This window comes from Schistocerca serialis, chromosome 12 (assembly GCF_023864345.2).
Source record: "Schistocerca serialis cubense isolate TAMUIC-IGC-003099 chromosome 12, iqSchSeri2.2, whole genome shotgun sequence".
In the NCBI taxonomy this organism is placed as follows: domain Eukaryota; kingdom Metazoa; phylum Arthropoda; class Insecta; order Orthoptera; family Acrididae; genus Schistocerca; species Schistocerca serialis.
In genome coordinates this window covers 105,659,799-105,681,463 of record NC_064649.1, presented here as the reverse complement: position 1 = coordinate 105,681,463, position 21,665 = coordinate 105,659,799, and the positions used below count along the sequence as shown (strand labels likewise).

At 42.0% G+C, this 21,665-nt stretch overlaps 1 protein-coding gene across 1 annotated transcript in view; it reads right to left on the bottom strand.

Moving 5' to 3' along the window:
* Positions 1–21,665, bottom strand: part of LOC126428141 (uncharacterized) — a 128,923-nt gene that overhangs the window by 21,270 nt on the left and 85,988 nt on the right. Inside the window, exons 5-6 of the mRNA XM_050090048.1 lie at positions 21,149–21,334; positions 14,142–14,321 (exon numbers count right to left, since the gene is read on the bottom strand). Of these exons, the coding sequence (XP_049946005.1) occupies positions 14,142–14,321; positions 21,149–21,334 (366 nt within the window). The remainder of the gene's footprint in view (positions 1–14,141; positions 14,322–21,148; positions 21,335–21,665) is intronic.

The window sequence follows — 21,665 nt, the reverse complement described above, 5'->3', positions numbered from 1 at the left end:
AACACTGTGTTCTAGGCAGTGGAATTCCAACACCAGAAAAATCCTCTGTTCTAAGGAATAAACCATGTTGTCTACAGCACACTTGCACGTTGTGAACAGCACACGCTTACAGCAGAAAGACGACGTACAGAATGGCGCACCCACAGACTGCGTTGTCTTCTATATCTTTCACATCACTTGCAGCGCCATCTGTTGTTGAAAATTGTAACTACTGTAATTTCGAAAGTTTGTCCGCCTGAAAATGTACTGTTGTCCCAAGCATATTGCAACAAACGGTGTATTTCTATCGCTGCTCGTTTAGTTTTTATTCCCGTTTCAAATATACCGGTCATTTTTGAAACACCCTGTATGATCTTATTGTGAAATTGTTTTTGTAATGCCATGTATGCCTGATGATGAGATATTTCCTCGAAACATGTCACACAATAAATAAATAAATAAATAAATAATAAATTAGTCAACAAATTTTGTGACTAGTAGTGGTAGTTGCAGTTAAAAACTTTTACAACTGCAACAAGATCAATGCTGGAAAAAGGTAAGATTCGAACTATGTGGAAAAAGAATATGATAACTTAAAATTTTTTATCATGTTAACAGAATCTTCTGTTGGTTCTTGGTAGAACATGAATAGCACCAGTTTGCTTTTGTTCCACTGTGGAACAAAAGCAAACTGGTGCTTTTCATTCACTAAAAATTTTTATTCTACACTATAACACTGCTTTTGCAACCCCGGAATTAATTTTTTCCTATTGATTACAACATTTTTATTGATCCCGTTAAAATTTCCTATGTCCACAATGTTAATCTGCACCCGATTTTGCGTCAACATATTTATAATTTTCCCACGATTTATGCATTACAAAAAATGTTCGTGGAGGAAAAATGACATTGGCATGATGCTGGCCATACAGTAGTGTTTACATCTATTATGTGGTTAAGTTTCTTGACACCAGATCACTCTACTCAGTGGATTTGAAGGTAAACGTGTAAAAATCGGAACAATTCTTGCCATATTTTCCGCCGCTGCCAACCTGTACTTGGCATGGTGGCTGATGGGGGTTACTAGGTTCATTCAAATAAAGATATTGTGACCTATTACAGCTATTTCCAAACTGTCCCTAATGTGCAATGGCAGTATCATGATTGTTGTAATCATTGTGACACCTTTGTCAAGTCATATTTAGCACGTTTCAGCATTTGGCCACTTGGAGCGCTAGTTGACACCGTCATTCACTTTACATTGCTCCAATGTTTTTAGTTTCAACACAGAGCCAGTTACATATTTTTTTCATGCTGAACAAAATGTGTTTCCAGAATTTACTCTTGTTGTCTAGTGCAGTATTTACCTATATATATTTTGTGCTGCTACACAAACAATGTAAATGATAGTTTGCGTGTATGTGGTTTTCTACATACCTGAGGAGGCACAGTACCTGATAACCTCAAAAAGATGCACAGAGCTGTCTGAGTTGTTGTGGGGAGGTAGGTACTGTCCATGTCACCCGTGTTCATGTTTAGTGATTTTGCTGTTTCCTCTTCATTTACTGGTCTCATGTCAAATGAAAACATAACGATTTTCTGTGGCCGGGAGATATCAAGTGAATTAAAATACATTCACATAATTATGGAGGGCTAAAATATTATTAGTTTCAGATCTTATTTTATTTCCACCTTTCTGGCAGTTAAGCATTAATCACCTCGCAGAACAACAAATTTATTTTTGTCAGTTTGCGAAAGAAATTTTTGCTTTTATTAATCTTTTCTGCTGAGGCAGTCAATTTATTTGAAACGAAGTGTTTAATTCCACACTATCGGCTAGTTTCAACTGTGCACTGCATTTCAAGTGCACATTCTCATCTTCTAGCATGTATGGCATTATGCCATAATAAAGAACCAATCATGAGATAATACGCTACTGGTAATCCAAGGAAATTTACATCCCAAAAACCACAGTGAAAAGCTTAATATCAGGTCGATGCCTACTTCGTTGGGAATCTGGACATGCGAATGTGCACTATAAGCCAAATTATGCATTTTAGTATGGTTCATGAAATTCCGCTGCTCTTTGAGTATGCCCTGATGTCTTGTTTCTTTTGTGGCATAATGTAAGCTCTTTTAATGTTTTACATGTATGAACATACGGGTTTTCTACATCATCGTAGCTGCGCAAGCACGGTGATGCCTGTTATCTGGCGCTCTCTAGCAACTGCTGAAACAAATCTATTTCTAACAGGTCACAGGAAAATATTGCAAATGGCGGTTTGAAAAGCGATAAGCATAGTTTACACAATGACTCTGGGTTGCTCCATGAGCTGTGCTCAATCCCAACTATACGTTTTTGTGAACTTGGCTGTCTATCTGTGTTTGATTTCCTGCCCTTGCTGCAGTTACACCGTGGTGATTCTTCCTTCTACATGTGGCAGCAGGGATGTGCATCGATATTTGCACTGTGTACCATCTTTGGTTTCATGGATATAGTTTCCGGCTAGGGGGTCTGCGATCAGTCGGTCGGTTGCTGCGGACCAGGGAAGTTATCTCCGCACAGTGCAGTTGGCTGGATCCGCTGGCAATCCCTGGGCAGTGTCGGAGCTGTCTGATCGCTATGACCTTCTTGGTTGACCGACCCAGGACGTCAAGTTGAGTAGTGGTTTCAAGTACCCAAGCCATGTCCATTCGTGTTATGTGGTTCGTTTCGGTGGTTCGCTGTTAGGGAGGTTTTCCTGTGAGCAACACTGAGTGTTTGTACTGCTGAAATTTAGCCGCCATGCGGTGGAATTAACTATATTGGTTGACTACAATTCAAGTGCACCAGCAGAATTTTCTGCCTTGTGGCTGTTAGTGTTCCGGTTACTTGCCCTGGCCACTACCGTAATTTCAGCAGTGTCCTTTCCTCACCTGTTGTCGCTGCCCAACATGGTACGTAGTTTTGACAGCTTAATACATACACATATTTGATTGTGGATAATCACGCCTGTAACATGTTGTGTTTAAAATCTCATGTACCGATTGGTGGCAAGCAAGTCATTTGTCGATCGGTCCGTAGCTGTCCCTGGGTTGGGTTCCGACGGATCAAGTGTAGTTCGGCTCACCACCTGTCTCACCTAAGTGAACGAGGGCAGACTGACCCACTGGAGGCTTCTGAGTGCTGTTGTCTTCACTATCTTTCTCAGATTATAAACAGACAATTAAACGCCACTATCATAGCCAATGATAAAAGAAAAATTCTTCATTTTACTGTGTTTTATGTAAGTAAGTTTAAATTCTGGCAAGTGGATATTTGCTGAAAGGTTATTGATGTTGTGTGTCTTTTCTTTTAGTCCGGTTTGCTACTTCAAACTTAAGGCTTATGGTTATATTTTTTAAAAATTTTGGAAAATTAATTGTGGGCCTTCAGCCTTGGAACCTTATTCTTAAAAAACCTTACCTTTCAAGTTTAAACATTGCGGCCTTCTTCCTTTGAAAGGGTATGGTAATTTATTTTAAAATCTTGAACATTTTATTGTGGGTCTTCAGCTGTTTGTATTGCATCTTGTTTACGTTTGCCTATCCACCTTTGCCTTGAGGCTTTCAGCCCAGCTGTGCTAAATACATATTTTAATTTTTTTATAAGCAATTTTAACTGCATTTTATCTTGTTATTTTTAAGATTTCTTGTTTGGAAACCTTCAGCTGAGAAAGAACTGGATTTTGGAACTCATAGTTGTAAAAGTTCAGCTATGTGCCGCTTTGGTTGTAAATGTGTTATTAGATTATAATAAATTACAATTTTAAGGTGAAACTGACCCCAACTTTATTTGGACCTTTCCACAATCCTAATCATCTGTTCTGCCCAGCAGGTTTAGCGGCCGCATCACTCCACTAGTTGTGTGGAACAAATTGCACGCAAATGGTTTCATATGTGACTGTAGACACAGTGACACCAATATACACTTCAGTTTTGTCATTTTGTGGGTTCCTGAGTGATGTCTGAAATGAATGATTTTACAGCTGCATGTTGCATGAGTTTTGATAGAGTTAAACCGTGTTACGTGGAATCGCTGCATAAGCAAAAATAAGAACTGTGTTTCGTGACTGGATGAAGGAAAGATGTCAACTCGGTTGCTCAGAAACCTTGCTGATATAATTCATAATGGAAGATTCAAGAAGTTCTTTAATTATCTTAGAATGTCACCAGAACTCTTCTCGTTTCTTACTTCCGCCTCGACCGACATCTCTGGCCAAACTCTTTGCCTTTACAAATGTCTGCTTGTGTCTGTGTATGTGTGTGTGTCTGTGTGTGTGTGTGTCTCTGTGTGAGGTAAGTCTTTCCGCTCCCGGGATTGGGATGACTCCTTACCCTCTCCCTTAAAACCCACATCCTTTCGTCTTTCCCTCTCCTTCCCTCTTTCCTGACGAAGCAACCGTTGGTTGCAAAAGCTAGAATTTTGTGGGTATGTTTGTGTTTGTTTGTGTGTCTATCGACCTGCCAGCGCTTTTGTTTGGTAAGTCTCATCATCTTTGTTTTTAGATATATTTTTCCCACGTGGAATGTTTCCCTCTATTATATTCATATAATTATGTGATAAGGAATAAAGGTACTGTGATGCATGAAGCACTGTTGCCAGAACTGAAATTACATATCACATTGCATGCATTACTATCGAGAATACTCGGCATGCTAGAAGATGCAGTTTTAGTTGGAAGTGATGCTTTTTCATTAACACTAATATTTATTAACATAACAGTAATAATTATTAAAATTAACAGCAATAAATATTCAAAGCAGGCTGCATTAAGACGAGAATGGTTTGCAAACTACTGTCTTGAAGGCAGATCTGTAGTGGCAATATTTTAAAATTCAAACATATGTGAATGGGGAGCACTTCTGCGACGTTTTAAATAGATGAATATTGAATAAAGAATTCAGCTTCTTGATTTGTGTAGCCTTCCTTAAGAAAGAGTCGGCCAACTCAAACGATGAGATTTTATTTAGTCTTGTAGACGGGAGCATTTTCACAGACAGAATTGTACTTGCTTGTATTCTTCTTAATTCAGTTGTATTCAATAAATTTTCACTTGCAGCTCAGACATTGTCAAACCATGTTCTGATCGCACATGATGATTCCAGGAGCAGCAATATGTTACTCAACTTTGTAATCAGCATCACCGAAATCGTACAAACACCTATGCAAAGCATAGACAGCAGAAAGCGAAGGTTATTCTCCGTTCTCCACTTCATGTTTCAGTTTGTCCATACCCTATGAACACACGTAATCTCAAAACTCATAAAACTAGTGTTGCCAAAGTTGAAACATGCCGAAAGTGTTTAGTTTCACAGAGTTAGGCAAACGCGCGGCGTGCATGCCCAGTGGCTGGAGTGCAGTTGCCTACAACCTAGTGTCGTCGTGTAAACTAGGCTTTACTTTCAAAGTAAATTTCCTTTTACGCCAGATGAACGATGTGCGAGAATGTATGATTAATGTCTTAAATCACAGAGCGTTTGACTCTCATTTAAAAACCAACTCTCTGAGGACGAGCCCTTTAGAAGAATTTCGAGCCCAGAAGATCAGACATTTATGTTGTTATTAAACATTTTACTGGAACATTTGTGTGATGTATCTTGTGTAACATGCACAAAAAAGGTCAACATTATATATGGAAACTTAGCTTCCCTTGCAGCTTATTAATCTATAGGTATGGGGAGTGAGTGTCCTAATTACGACAATAAATAATCACTCGCGCTCCCGTCACTTACTATGAATACTTTTACTCTCGCACCGTATACACAATGCGAGTAGCATACAGCGCGTACTACAGATAACTGATCTGACAAAGATACAGCTGTTCTAGCTGTGGTAGGGTAGCAATATTATTGGGGGGTGAGCCAGTGGTTCTACGTCCCCACGAATCTTTGAGACCAATATTATACTGAAAGCTTTGCTTTTCATGTAGCAACACTACGTACATTAATTTAAACCATTAACTTTCCTATTTGTGTGTTCATGCTACTTAACAGTGACATTGCTATTGGCTGACTACATCACGTGTCCTATGCTCAGAATATCCGCTGTCGTCAGCTGGCGAGTTCACGTAACATGAGGTAAGACTGGTTTACAAAAGCACATCACAATCTCATTTTCAATACTTCAGAAAGTGACATGCAGTGTTCGGTGGAATTTGAATTTATACTTTTGTAATACGAAAATATGCAGAGTACATGTTGCTGCACATCAAAGATCTTTCCAAAGTGTGTCTTTTCCCCCTGAGTTTCGCTTTCTAAAGCAGCGAGAAATTCTACGCCGGTGTATAAAACCAAAACTATTCAAACTATTGATAACTTTCACAGTTCCAAGGGAAAGTATACTGTCACATCACATGCGAAAAGTGTATTTTAACCTGGGAGAAAATGTATTTTTAACCTGAAAATCCGGGAAAAATCTGGGAATTTTTTTTTCCTTGTCCGCATATACACCCTGAAAGAATACTTCTTGGAATATGGTCATGCTCTGCATAAGGTTCAAGAGGGGGCAATGATACTGTGCCTCATCTAGGGAAATACCTATTAACAAAACAAATAACCAGTCCAAGTTGCAGATTTTTAGCTTTTTATTCATTCAATGATTAGTTTCAGACTCAGCCATTTTCAAATCATCATAAAGTCAAAAATGGCATTTTTGAAGGCAGATAACATTTATCTGTACGCACTGTAAATGTTAATTGCACATTTTTGATATGTTCGAAAATGCCATTTTCGAGTTTGTTACGATGATTTGAAAATGGGTCAGGCCCGAAACTAGTCATCAAATGAATAAAAAGTTAAAAAAATTACAGGTCGGACTGGCTTTTCAGTCTATTGATCGACAGAAGTTGCTGACCCAAGCTACTCCGACATGCTGGAAGTTCGTACATACCCATTAGTTTTCATACACACTCATTGTATGAATATGGAAGAGAGAGAAATATGAATCACAGAGATAGACATGCTGTCTCACAAAGAAGGCTTGAAGTCTGAGAATCAGTCAGAAAATAATGAACTAAAAACATTTGAGTACTGAATGAAAATATAAATACATGAGAAATATACATTGGTTGTCCTTAGAGCAACTACATACTTAGTTTATAAGTTAGTATTGAGTTGGGGTTTTCATCCCAGTAATGACAAGAAAGGGAATTCAGGTAGCTAGTACTAAAAGAAACGGACCACGTCAGAGTATGATGATTTTATTTATATATAAACATGTTATGAATATAACAGTGTGAATACTGCATCTGAATATAAAAAAGTTACCCTATGTAAAATGTTGTAAAATAAAGTCAAGGTCCTGTACTACCCAAGGATAAAGAAAAGAGAAAGTGTTCCGACCGTATATTGAAGACTACAAGTAACAAGCTGAATACAAGTGTTCGAGACACAATCGCACAGTGAAGGACATCCAGATAAGCCATGGTCCTAACATTTCTGTTGACACTCAGTAGCAAAGTATTTACTTATTTACACATCATCACAGACAGGCACTGTATCTTGTAGTGATAAGTAAGTATAAATTAAGCACACTGAAGTACAATTATTAAAGGTATTTTTAAGCTAATAACATTAAAAAACTTGTACGACACAATGAGGTTAGAATTTTATCTATAGCACTGCAAACACTAAGTAAATAGTTTGTCGTAAAGCGCAAAGAAGTGTTCACAAAGAATTTGCTCAATTACTGTGTGATGCGTAAATGATGGATTTCAGCAGGAGAATATAAATACTTCTGTCCATTACTTACTTAACTCCCGGTAGATTTATGAACCATTGCCTGGTAGATTTGAGAGAGACGTGGCTAAGCACAGTGATGCTTGCTTGTGTTAGAAATGTGAGAGTGAAGTTCTCTACTTCTTTCTTTGGCAATATGGAATTACAAGCTCTTGAGTTAAATGAGGTGACTGTAGTTGTTCATACGCACCAAATTGCGTATATGTAATTTTTTTCTTTTTGTTTAGTTCTGACATGTAACATGTTTTGAAAATTATTCATATAAACAAAGATTACACCATGAGTTCAAAAGTTAATGGGAGGACTAGTTCATGACATAACAGTTGTAAACATAAATGATTTATTACTGATGAGAACTAATATGAAATAACTGTCACAAAAATGTTGCCTTATGAATTTGGAAGCTAAAAATTACTTCTTAAATGTTATTCTCTTGTATTTAAATATTGTTATGCAAATACTGAAAATGATGTGACAAATTCACTTAGAGCTTGTATATAAGTAAAATGTATTTGACCTCGTGTATCAGCTAATATTAAAATGACATTTATGTGTAGTTATAAGGAGCAAATTTACATCATTTTTTAATTTCTTTATGTAACTCATGTAAAATGTTATGCCTAGTACAAAAATATGTAAGGAAAACTGTATATGAAAGAGAGTTTTACATGTGTGACATGAAAAGGGACTTCAAGAAAAACTGTCCACAAATTGTATGTTTAGCATGTGTTGAATGAGGAACACACACTTTTGTGAAGCAGAAATCAAACTTGTCTGCATCTAGAATGTCGAAAATGTTCCAAGATTGCAGTGGCACTGGACACTGAACTCTAGTATGAAGCAGGAATGAGAGCAAGCAATTTAATGACTTACTAGAAATATGGTGAGCTCTTGACGTGATACCGATAATATGGAATGGGCCTTTTAGACACTGAAATATGCGATTGATGACATGGTCTGTATAACCATGGTTGGAACTTTATTGTTTCTCCATTGTGGTTCAAACTTTTTAACCAAACACACATCAATGTGCACTTATTCTGTGGAGACAACCTCTAGGCATCTACAGAGTCATAGACCTGAGACTGAACTGTGCCCCATAATTACACTAATGGTATCACAATGCATGTGCACAATGTACACCGATTAATGTGTGGAGATATCACTGCACAAACTATAGGTGGCAGTTACACCTCAATGAGAGAGAGTAAAAGACTAATTCAAACATGTCCACTGTTGATTCTTTATCTCTTAGGAACTGAACATTCACAGTTTTGTAGATTTCATGTAAATTAACTATAATATAAAAAAGTTGGCCTGTGCAGGAGATAAATAAGATATAAAGGAATTTGAGCCCCTGCCTAGCCAAAAAGTAATTTAAGTGGTACTTTTAATGAAATTTGATTACCAGTGTGTACATGCAAACAAGCACAAAATTTCTTAGATTTTCTCCTGATTTCTTGGTTAAAAATTCACTTTTCCCCCATGAAAATACACCTTTTCCATGTTAAGTGCCGGTATACTTTCCCTCAGAACTGTAAAACTTATCAATCCTTTGAATATCAGGAATCCAGTAAAACATAAAATCTCTGACACTGCTAGAGCCAGAAACAGATCCTGCAAGAATGGGACCGACGACGACTGAAGACAATCATTCAGAAGTGCAACCCTTCCACAAATTGCTGCAGATTTCAGTGCTGGGCCATCAAAGAGTGTCAGCGAATGAACCATTCAACAAAACATCATCGATATGGGCTTTCGGAGCAGAAGGCCCACTCATGTACCGTTGATGACTGCATAACACAAAGCTTTACACCTCGCCTAGGCCCGTCAACACCGACATTGGACTGTTGATGATTGGAAAAATGTTGCCTGGTCGGACAAGTCTCATTTCAAATTGTATCAAGCAGATGGACATGTACAGGTATGGGGGCAACCTCGTGAATCCAGCGAACCTGCACGTCAGCGGAGAGGCTCTGTAATGGTGTGAGGCGTGTGCGGTTGGAGTGATATGGGGCTCCTGATACGTCCAGATATGATTGACAGATGACACATACACAAGCATCCTGTCTGGTCACCTGCATCCATTCATGTCCAGTGTGCATTCCGACGGACGTGGTCAATTCCAGCAGGACAACGTGACCCCACACGTCCAGAATTGCTATATAGTGGCTCCAGGAATACTCTTCTGAGTAAATACTTCTGCTGGCCACCAAACTCCCCAGACATGAACATTACTGAGCATATATGGGAGGCCTTGCAATATGCTATTCAGAAGAAATCTCCACCCCTCGTACTCTTATGGATTTATGGACAGCCCTGTAAGATTCATGGTGTCAGTTCCTCCAGAACTACTTCAGATATTACTCAAGTCCATGCCACATCATGCTGCGGCACTTCCGCGTGCTCGCGGAAGCCCTACATGATATTAGGCAGGTGTACCAGTTTTTTTGGCTCTTCAGTGTATTATGAAAGTTTGTGCTCCATTTTTGTAAGACAATCGTAACTCGTGTGACGTGATCTTGCCAGCCGATGACAGCAGATATTCAGAGCACAGGACACATAACATAGTGAGCCAATAGCAACTTTACTGTTAAGTAGCATGAACAGACAAACAGGGAACATTAGTGGTTTAAATTAATACACATACTGTAGCTACAAGAAAAGGTAAGGTTTCATTTATAATACTGGTCTTTTTTCCGTGTGTTACACTTAAAGGTAATCAAGTAAATGTGCCAGTAAAATTTTAAATAATGACATAAATGTCTGGTCTTCTGGGTTTGAAATTCTTCCAAGTGGCTTGTCCTCAAAGTGTAAAGTTTTGAATGTGAGTCAAACAGTCTGTGATTTAAGAAATTCATCACACTTTCTCACACTTAACATAATTCATCTTGAGTAAACAGAAATTTACTTTGACAGTATCATTTTTCAAACCACCATTCACAATATTTTTCCACAATCCATTAGAAACAGGTTCGTTTTAGCAGTTTCCAGAGAGTGCCAGAGTACAGGCATTACTGCACACGCGCAGCTATGACAATGCCGGCACTAGGTTCCTATGTATAAAGCTTTAAGAGATCTTACATTATGCCATAAAAGAAACAGGACATCAGAGAATACTCCAAGAGCATCGGAATTGTGTAAACCACACTAAAATGAATAATTTGGCTTGAAGTGCACATCGTATGTCCTGATTCACAATGAACAGATCTTAAACTTTTCAATATTGTTTTCAGGACGTAAATTTTCTTGGAGTACCATTACTCTATTATGTTCGGTTCTTTATTATGTCATAGTGCCGTATGTGCCAAAAGATGAAAACCTGCACTTTGAATGCAGCAAATAGTTGAGACTAACCATTAGTGTGGAATGGAACACTTAGTTTCAAACAAATTGACTGCCTCAGTGGAAAAGATTAATAACAGCTGAATTTCTTTAGCAAATCGACATAAATAACTCCACTGTTCTGCAAGGCGATTAATGCTTGAGTGCCAAAAATGTGGAAATAAAATAAAATCAGAAAACAAACTAATAACACACTTTAACCTTATGTACTTACGTGACTGTTTTAATTCACTTGATAGCTCCCTGCCAGATAATGTATGACTTTTTATCCTCATATTTCATGGGGACACATCGAACCACTTGATAGTATATACACAAATGGCCCAAAGGCATTCACAGTGCGAAGCATTTTCAGTCACCACGGTACTCATTTAGTGTAATGTTACCAAACATTTCCAACAATGGCCCCATGAGGCAAAGTGCAATAATATTGTGGTCAGACAGTAAAGTACAGTACAGAAGGAAGATTATACACTTATACTTCAGGTGATTCGAGGGAATGCATCTAGTAGAGAACCTTCACCTCTGTCAGCATATGTGGCTGTGACCTGACTATGCATCAAGCTGGACCGAGCTACGATGAGACACGCAGGTACGTCATTCCAGCTTCAACTCCGTGTCGGAGCTTATCAGCAGTAGCAACGGCACACCAGTCTCTCAGCAACCCGATCAGGCTTTTGAAACGGTCGAGGGCTGTCCACCCTCTGTATCGAGTTGGTTCAGTTTGTGCGGTACCTCGTCAGAAAGTGTCACGGAAACCTGTCACGGCCACCGCCTGTAACAGGTTAGAAATTTAACAAATTACCAGCAACACTAACTAGAGGTAGCCTCGCTGTGTATCCAACAGTCACCTTATACCATCACCACAGGTGCTGCAGCCGTGTAACAATGACAAATACCACCTGGCGGCGTCTGCTCTCCCCCGTCCGCAACGTCGTCATCGGGCGCACCACTGTCACATCGTCTCTTCGGGACATGTCGAGGGAAGCCACAACAGTGGTTTCAGTGCTGACAAACCGTTGTGCTCGCGATGTTGTCACATTTTGTGTGTCGTGCAATTGCCTCGTCACAATGGCCTTTCCCGAGTTAACGAACACGACTCATCTGTGCGATCGTACAAAACTGAGAGAACGATGTGTCTGCCCTCTCTGGCGCTAGTCAATGAGGAGTGTCGCCCGCAGATCGAGTCGAGTGTGGGCTTCCCCGATGCACCATTTCCATTTCTGCATAACAGCTGTGGGATCCTAACTGATGAGAGTAATAATATTGCAAAATGACACACTACAGTCATTCTGACATGTACCAGTAGACATTTCTCCATCTTAGGAGAAGTATTATGTGATTGTTTCAGAAACAACAACTAACGCAATTTCTCAATGAGAAACCCACAGCGTAATCTCTCCTTACGTGCAGATCATAGATGGACTTCTCCCCACCTATTCTGTATGGCTGCACTGAAACACTGATCATCTGCACATCCAAACTTATTCAAATACAGGGCTATTACAAATGATTGAAGCGATTTCATAAATTCACTGTAGCTCCATTCATTGACATATGGTCACGACACACTACAGATACGTAGAAAAACTCATAAAGTTTTGTTCGGCTGAAGCCGCACTTCAGGTTTCTGCTGCCAGAGCACTCGAGAGCGCAGTGAGACAAAATTACGACAGGAGCCGAGAAAGCGTATGTCGTGCTTGAAATGCACTCACATCAGTCAGTCATAACAGTGCAACGACACTTCAGGACGAAGTTCAACAAAGATCCACCAACTGCTAACTCCATTCGACGATGGTATGCGCAGTTTAAAGCTTCTGGATGCCTCTGTAAGGGGAAATCAACGGGTCGGCCTGCAGTGAGTCAAGAAATGGTTGAACGCGTGCGGGCAAGTTTCACGCGGAGCCCGCGGAAGTCGACGAATAAAGCAAGCAGGGAGCTAAATGTACCACAGCCGACAGTTTGGAAAATCTTACGGAAAAGGCTAAAGCAGAAGCCTTACCGTTTACAATTGCTACAAGCCCTGACACCTGACGACAAAGTCAAATGCTTTGAATTTTCGGCGCGGTTGCAACAGCTCATGGAAGAGGATGCGTTCGGTGCGAAACTTGTTTTCAGTGATGAAGCAACATTTTTTCTTAATGGTGAAGTGAACAGACACAATGTGCGATTCTGGGCGGTAGGGGATCCTCACGCATTCGTGCAGCAAAATCGCAATTCACCAAAAGTTAACGTGTTTTGTGCAATCTCACGGTTTAAAGTTTACGGCCCCTTTTTCTTCTGCGAAAAAAAACATTACAGGACACATGTATCTGGACATGCTGGAAAATTGGCTCATGCCACAACTGGAGACCGACAGCGCCGACTTCATCTTTCAACAGGATGGTGCTCCACCGCACTTCCATCATGATGTTCGGTATTTCTTAAACAGGACATTGGAAAACCGATGGATCGGTCGTGGTGGAGATCGTGATCAGCAATTCATGTCATGGCCTCCACGCTCTCCCGACTTAACCCCATGTGATTTCTTTCTGTGGGGTTAAGTGAAAGATTCAGCGTTTAAACCTCCTCTACCAAGAAACATGCCAGATCTGCGAGCTCGCATCAACGATGCTTTCGAACTCATTGATTGGGACATGCTGCGCCGAGTGTGGGAGGAACTTGATTATCGGCTTGATGTCTGCCGAATCACTAAAGTGGCACATATCGAACATTTGTGAATGCCTAAATAAACTTTTTGAGTTTTTGTATGTGTGTGCAAAGCATTGTGAAAATATCTCAAATAATAAAGTTATTGTAGAGCTGTGAAATCGCTTCAATCATTTGTAATAACCCTGTATTTAGTACACAACATGCCAATCTAATGTCTGGTGCAGTCTATCTCTACGGCATCACAATTTTAATGGCCGGCAATGTATTTTCATTTAATGTCACACCTTATCATTTTGAAAGGCAATTTCAGCACCACATTTATGAGTTAAGTTGCACGATTCTCAACTGCTTCCCGAGTTACGGTTTCGTTACTCAGCCAGTTACACTGTCTGCACTCCACCACTTACGTTTCAAGATGTTCCAGATGGGAGATCTCGCAGAAGGCAGCGTCTGACACCAAATGTGCATCTCTGATCGCGAGTAGCTGCAAAGCGGGGCAACCGCGGATGATGGCGACCACTGTGTCGTCTTCCAGGCCGGATGCGTACCAAATCAACAGATGCCTCAATTTCGGCAGTCCTCCAGTCCTTAAAAACACAATTGAGTGCACAGTAGTAGTCGTCTATGTTGTGGCTGATTATTTTGTCTTTATAATGGGAAAAATTAGACAGCACACTCTGACACAGTCTGCTTATAAGGAGACAAGACAAGCTGCTCACCTATTTTGACGAATTTGGCACAATAATTGTCTGACAGTCAAAAATAACTGTAGTGAAAGAATTTAGGTAATACTACTTATCTTTTTAACAAATATCTAAGTCACAGGTCAAAACAAATTACACAATCTGGACCACATTGATTATTAGAACACTTAAAAATAAGGCATCTGTGTTTGCAACTATAATAGTTTCCGAGAGACCAAAGATTTAATTTTTTGTGGTTTTTAGATATACTTATCTGATCACCAGTTATGACCATTTGGATAGCAAGATGATTGTCATACAGTGTGGGGAAAATCAGAAGATAAAACATGGAAGTTTGTCCAGGAAGAGCATGTGTATCAAGTATGCTATTGTACTTGCCAGAACAAAATTTCTTTCACTATCTACAACAGCAACAATTAAAATGTGTGACCTATATATCTCATTGTTAACAACATTGCACCTTACAGTATCACATGTCCACTATCTTAGAGCAAAGGTATTTCTCTAGACAACTCATTATCTTAGACAAATTAATGAAATTACAGTATTTTTACAGTTGCTTTAATAGTCTACCATTATCCAGTAAACATCATAGAAAATTCAAATCTAATGTAACTAGCATAGACACGAATTTAAGTTTGCCTAGATTGGACTGATCAGCCAAAATCATCATCTTCAGCTGATTTAAATAGCAACTCTGCTTTTTTGTATGACAATTGTGGCAGCTTGGGTGAGTTAACTTAAAAGCACACATTTCCTTGTACTCGTCACCGATCAGCTGCAACTACAGAATGATGCAGTAATGATCTATGTTTTTTGGAAAATGTTGCTCAGTTTGACACACCCTACTGTTCTCCAAACTCATTCTCAGATTGGTTTTCTTTCTCATATCTGATCAAAACTAGTCTTCAATCATATATTTCATACAACTGAGATTGTGATAGCAAATATTTCTTAAAATCAATAAGGATACAACTATGCTGTTTGTAATGGTAAAATGTCAGCCTATCAAAGACAATATACTTCACGAGCAAAGCCTCGCTAACTGTGGAGTACTGGTACGAGATTTGTGTTTACATCACAGTCAACTTCCATGCACATAGTTTACAACCTATGTTCCTGCATACATTTTACTCTTCAGCAAAAGATTGAAAGATGTTGCAAAATTTGTGTATTGTACATATGTGCAAACTTTGATGACTTATTTGATCCTCAGTCCAGGCTCCTCATCTCGCACATTATACACTGAGTGTTTTGCAATTCCTATCCTGTCAAAGGCTTGTAGCAGGGACTTAGTAGATAAAGTTGTGATGAGGAATCCCTGTCGAGAAATTTACTACTCGGATGTACATAACTGGGAAGTGGGTGCAGTTGTCAATCCCTGTTGTTGTAATTACAATATCACATACCATTTCTGTCTGACTACAATGGTGCCTCTGAGAATTTGGTACGTTCAAAACTAGGAGGATGGGTGGTGGTCCTCCACGGAATGATTTGAAGTGGAATGATCATGTAAAATTAATTGTTGGTAAGACAGGTGCCAGGTTGAGATTCATTGGGAGAGTCCTTAGAAAATGTAGTCCATCAACAAAGGAGGTGGCTTACAAAACACTCGTTCGATCTATACTTGAGTATTGCTCATCAGCATGGGATCCGTACCAGGTCGGGTTGACAGAGGAGGTAGAGAAGATCCAAAGAAAAGTGGCGGGTTTCGTCACAGGGTTATTTGGTAAGCGTGATAGCGTTACGGAGATGTTTACCAAACTCAAGTGGCAGACTCTGCAAGAGAGGCACTCTGCATCGCAGTGTAGTTTGCTGTCCAGGTTTCGAGAGTGTGTGTTTGTGGATGTAGATGCACTGAACTCCCGACTTTGAAGAAGATGCCTTCATTGTGCAGCAGGGAACCCGAGGACAGGCACTCTTTCATTGTCTCCACTGTGTGTGTACCGTGAAGTGGGAGATTTGAAAGTGATCTTATCTTCAACTTACTTTACATTTCAGTGGTACACTACCGGGCATGGAATCATCATCCAAACTTTATCTACTAAGTCACTTCTACAACCCCCAAAACCTATAATATGAACTGTGAAATGCCCTAGATAAGATGTATTTTAGGAAATACAAATGCAAGACATCAATGAAAGGCGTAAACACTATTACTGCTGGAATCTCCCCCGTCTCCCTCTCTCTCACCCTCTCGTGTTATGTTTCCCAGCACAGAAGTAGGTTGGTTGGTTGGTTTGCTTGTTTGTTTGGAGTGAAAGGGACTAAAGTGCAAGGTCATCAGGCCCTCCATCCATTAACTGGCAAACCAGGGGTAGTAGTCAAAGGAAGGAGGTGAAAGCTAAATCCTGGAAAGCATAAATGTAACAAACACAATAAAAACCAAGATAAAAGCCCAGAAAAAAGACAGCACAGACAAGTTGTTAAAAGATCAATTAAGGCAGGGCATTAACACCAAGAAGAGAAGAAGAGTGAAGAAAATAAGAGCTGAAAAGCGTAGAGGTCACACTTGGCCACCCAGAAGGGCCACCAAGGGACCCCTGGGTGGGAGGAGGAAGCGAGGTTTGGGGGGGGGGGGGGGGGAGCAAGGTTTTTGGGGGGGGGGGGAGAAGGGTTTGAGGGGGAGCAGGGTTTGGGGGAGAAGCAGGGTTGGGGGGGAAGCATGGTTGGGGGGGAAGCAGGGTTTTGGGGGGGAAGCAGGGTTTTGGGGGGGAAGCAGGGTTTTGGGGGGGGAGCAGGGGTTTGGGGGGGGGAGCAGGGGTTTGGGGGGGAAGCAGGGTTGGGGGGGGCAAGCAGGGTTGGGGGGGGAAGCAGGATTGGGGGGGGGAAGCAGGATTGGGGGGGGGAAGCAGGATTGGGGGGGGGGAGCAGGATTGGGGGGGGGGGAAGCAGGGTTGGGGGGGGGGGAAGCAGGGTTGGGGGGGAAGCAGGGTTGGGGGGGAAGCAGGGTTGGGGGGGAAGCAGGGTTGGGGGGGGAGCAGGGTTGGGGGGGGAGCAGGGTTGGGGGAAGCAGGGTTGGGGGGAAGCAGGGTTGGGGGGAAGCAGAGTTGGGGGGAAGCAGAGTTGGGAGGAAGCAGGGTTGGGGGGGGGGAAGCAGGTTGGGGGGGGGAAGCAGGGTTGGGGGGGGGGAAGCAGGGTTGTGGGGGGAAGCAGGGTTGTGGGGGGAAGCAGGGTTGTGGGGGGAAGCAGGGTTGTGGGGGGGAAGCAGGTTGTGGGGGGAAGCAGGGTTATGGGGGGAGCAGGGTTATGGGGGGAGCAGGGTTGTGGGGGGGGGGAGCAGGGTTGTGGGGGGAGGGGGCAGGAGAAGGCATCACACCAACCCCTCAGGTGGTCAATGAGGCCAAAACGTCTTACCTTGCAGGCATGAATAGAAACTACCTTTGCAGGCAAATTGTAGCACCAGGTCAGCCAAGTCTGCATCGTTTGCTACCACTAGAGGCATTTTGTCAGAAAGGTTAAGATGCCACCTCACACGGCCAAATTAGGGCAGTGGGCCCCGTCAGACAGGCTGTGAATCGGCAGTGAGGGGGACCCTCACATCTGAGAATGAGGGTGGGCTCAGGCAAGTGTGGGCAATGTGAAGTCTAAAGTGGATTTCCTGTGAGAAGCATGCAGGAAAGACTGCCACACTGTCATGGTCTCTCTAACTGTTCGCAGTTTGTTTGGGGAGATCAGGGTGGGGCTCCAGACTTCAAGCAATCTATGGCGAATAAATGACTGGAAGTCTAGTTCTGGTATCTCCATTTCCAGAATCGGCATTCTGGTGGCCAGCTCAGCCGACCCGTCAGTTCGTTCATTTCCCGAAATCCCAACATGACCGGGGTCCAAACAAAAACAACTGGCTTCCCAGCTTGATGGAAGTCAGGGACAAGATCCTGGATAGCCGTAACCAGTAGGTGAGGAGAGTAGCACTGGTCTATAGTGTGGAGACTGCTCAGGGAGTCAATGCAGATGAGGATACTCTTGCCACTTCAAGAACGAACGTGGCTAAGGGCTAATTTAATGGCCATCCATCAATTCAGTAGCGAAAATACTGCAGTCATTTGGCAGAGAGTGGACTTCATTGCACTCTGCACGTGCGTACACAAAGCCTGTTAATTTATCAACGAGCCGTGGAGAATACCACTTCTGAACCTGGATACTTGCTGATGCCAGCTACGAACAGGCGGTGAAAAAGCGTCTTGTCAATGGAATCTATTGGACAAAAGGAGACTTAGAGGCAAATCCAAGGTCAGGGCAAGCCATGGGTGCTGATGTGAGGTCTCCCTGAACAAAGGCAATAGTGGAGGAATCTGCAGTTCACAGCAGAGACACTGGAGGCATTCAGCAATGCTGTGAACATGTTGGCGACTGACAGGTAATAGAGGGACACCCGCCTCAATTCGTGGGCTGTTCACATGGCTAGTTTGGAAGGATCCTCTCTCAAGTTGGACCTCACAGTGGTGAATGGGGTCCAGTATCCACAGTGCTGAGTGTGATGCTGAAGCACATGCTAGACTTCTATAGTCAAGACGAGACTGAGTGAGGGCTTTGTAGAGACGCAAAATGGTAGAGCGGTCTGCACCCCAGCTAGTGTTTTTGAGGCTGTGAAGGGCATTGAGACATTGTAAGCACTTCCACTGAAGTTGATGAAGAAGGGGAAGCCACGACAGCTGGGAATCTAAGACTAGTCTCAGAATGCAGCGCATCTGTACTACGAGAAGTAATTTATCATCCAGGTAAAGCTTTTTGTGGGTGGGCAGTACAACGGCAACAGAAGTGCACGACACGAGTCTCAGTGGCTGAAAACTGAAAGCCACTGGTAAAAGACCAGGACTGAGCATTCCGTATGGAACCCTGGAGGCGACGCTCAGCAACAACGATACTAGAGGAGCAATAATGAAAGTGAAAATTGTGATCATATAAGGAGAGCGATACCAAAGACACCACAGCCGGTGCTAGGCCATTGATGGCCACCAGAACACAAGGGAGGCTCAGTGCAGAGCTCTACAAAACCTCATTCTCTTGGATACAGGAGGGTAGAGAGTGAAGCGTCCACATGAACCTGTAACGTATGGTGCAACAGGATGCTCTTGGCAAAGCTAGAGAGTGGACCCTAGAGACTCATGTCACATGTAAGGATGTGGTGGCACCATGTCGTGTCATAAGCTGTCTTTAGATAGAAAATGCTAACGATGTACGAAGGCTGTCCGGATGGTGGACTCCGTGTGAACCAAATTATCAGCAATAGGGTAGCCTTTGCAAAAACCATCCTCAGATGCAGCCAAAAGGTCCCAAGACAAGAAGCCAACACAGCCACTTGCTCACCATGTGCTCAAGCAACTTACAGAAAACAGCCGTACTGCCGATTCAGCGATAACTGTCCATCTCTAGAGGGTTCCTACCCAGTTTCAGTACCTGAACTATCATACTTCCTCACCCCCGAGATGGGAACTCACCCTCATATGGGAACTCACCCTCATTCCAGATCTGATTAAAGAGGGCAAGTATGTGACGCTTGACAATACGCTGAGAGATGTTTTGGCATTTGTTTGTGGATGCAGTCTGCTCCTCGGACCGTATCAGGGCAATGGGCTAGGGCAGTAGAAAGATTCCATTCATTAAATGGAACATTATATGGCCCCAGGTAAAAGGTAAGCTCATTCCCTCCACCCAATGTTTTTGGCTGTTTGGGGGAAGAGACCAAACAGCGAGGTCATCGGTCTCATCGGATTAGGGAAGGAAGTCGGCCGTGCCCTTTCAAAGGAACCATCTCGGCATTTGCCTAGAGCGATTTAGGGAAATCATGGAAAACCTAAATCAGGATGGCCGGACGCGGGATTGAACCGTCATTCTCCCGAATGCGAGTCCAGTGTGCTAACCACCCACTGTTTTATGAGCTGAAAGCAAGGATGGTAGTTCTGAGACGCGGATGCGTGAGCACAATGCTTAGCAAAATGTTCGGCATTGGCATCTGGATCAGTGCAAATGGCACTATCTAAGGTAATACTTGGCACTCATGCAGGGGACTGGAAGCCATAGAGTCGTCTGACCTTTGCTCGTACCTGTGATGAGAGGTATTTGATCCAATGGTGAAAATGTACCATTCCAAGGATTCTTGCTTTTGGCATTTTAGAAGGTAGCAGACACAGGCATGGAGGCATTTAAAGGCAATGAGGTGCTGCAGTGAAGGGTGCCACTTATTGTAACAGAGAGCACGCCTACGATCTCTAATGGCCGCAGCAATCTCTGGAGTCCATTAGGGTACCGCCTTCTGACGGGGGGTATCCAGAGGAAGAGGACGTGGCGCAGTTGGCTGCCAAAGGAATGCCTGCCGTTGTATGAATAAATCCTGAAAATGATCAACTGCTAGTTTTCTCATTTGCTATAAAAACAACCTGAGAAGCTCGAGTATCACACTGAAGGCAATGACTGCCACAAATGGATTTGAAAAGATGAATATTTTATTTTCTCCATTAAAATGGTACTCTTCACCATATCCATAAAAGCACAAATCTCAGTTGTTATGAACACTGATTTAAACTTACTTTATTTAAACAGCTGGTAAAAGGTCCACTGAACTCCAGCCACACACTCAATTCCATCCCTGTAGAGTACCTATATAGTCCTTTCCCCTTTTCTTCTCTCCTCTCCTCATTTAATAAACTGTATCCCGAACAGGCCACTGTATACATTCATAAGAAACATGTGTTCACCACAAAACTTACGTAAATGCCAGAGCAGCTGTACCACGTGGCGGCTTGCGATTGAGTGATATCTTAAGTTCCCACAGATTCTTCAGGCTTCCCAGAGCAGTGAACGCCTCACTCGCTACGCGCCGGGCTAAGTTGTAGTCGTAAAGTTCCAGACGTTTCAGTTTGTCGGCACAGACTGTCAGCAACGGTGGGACACAACTGTGTAACAACAGAAATGGAGCTCGTGAGAACTGTGTTTTGGAAGACCAAGGAAACGGAGTACTTTATACTTTATGTATAATTGATGATTCTTATCCTGTATTTAAAACCTTATGTTTAACTGCCACCTTTACATCAATTGCCACTGAAATATGATATCATTACTATTACCATCACATTCATTTTCATAAAAAGTAGACTCATCAGGGATAAATTTCAGTAATATACACTGATGGGGGTGGGGGGAGTCACAACACCAAAATATAATTAATGTAGAATAATGAAATTTTGGAAATTCATTTGTCTAGGTAACATATGTAAATGACTAACA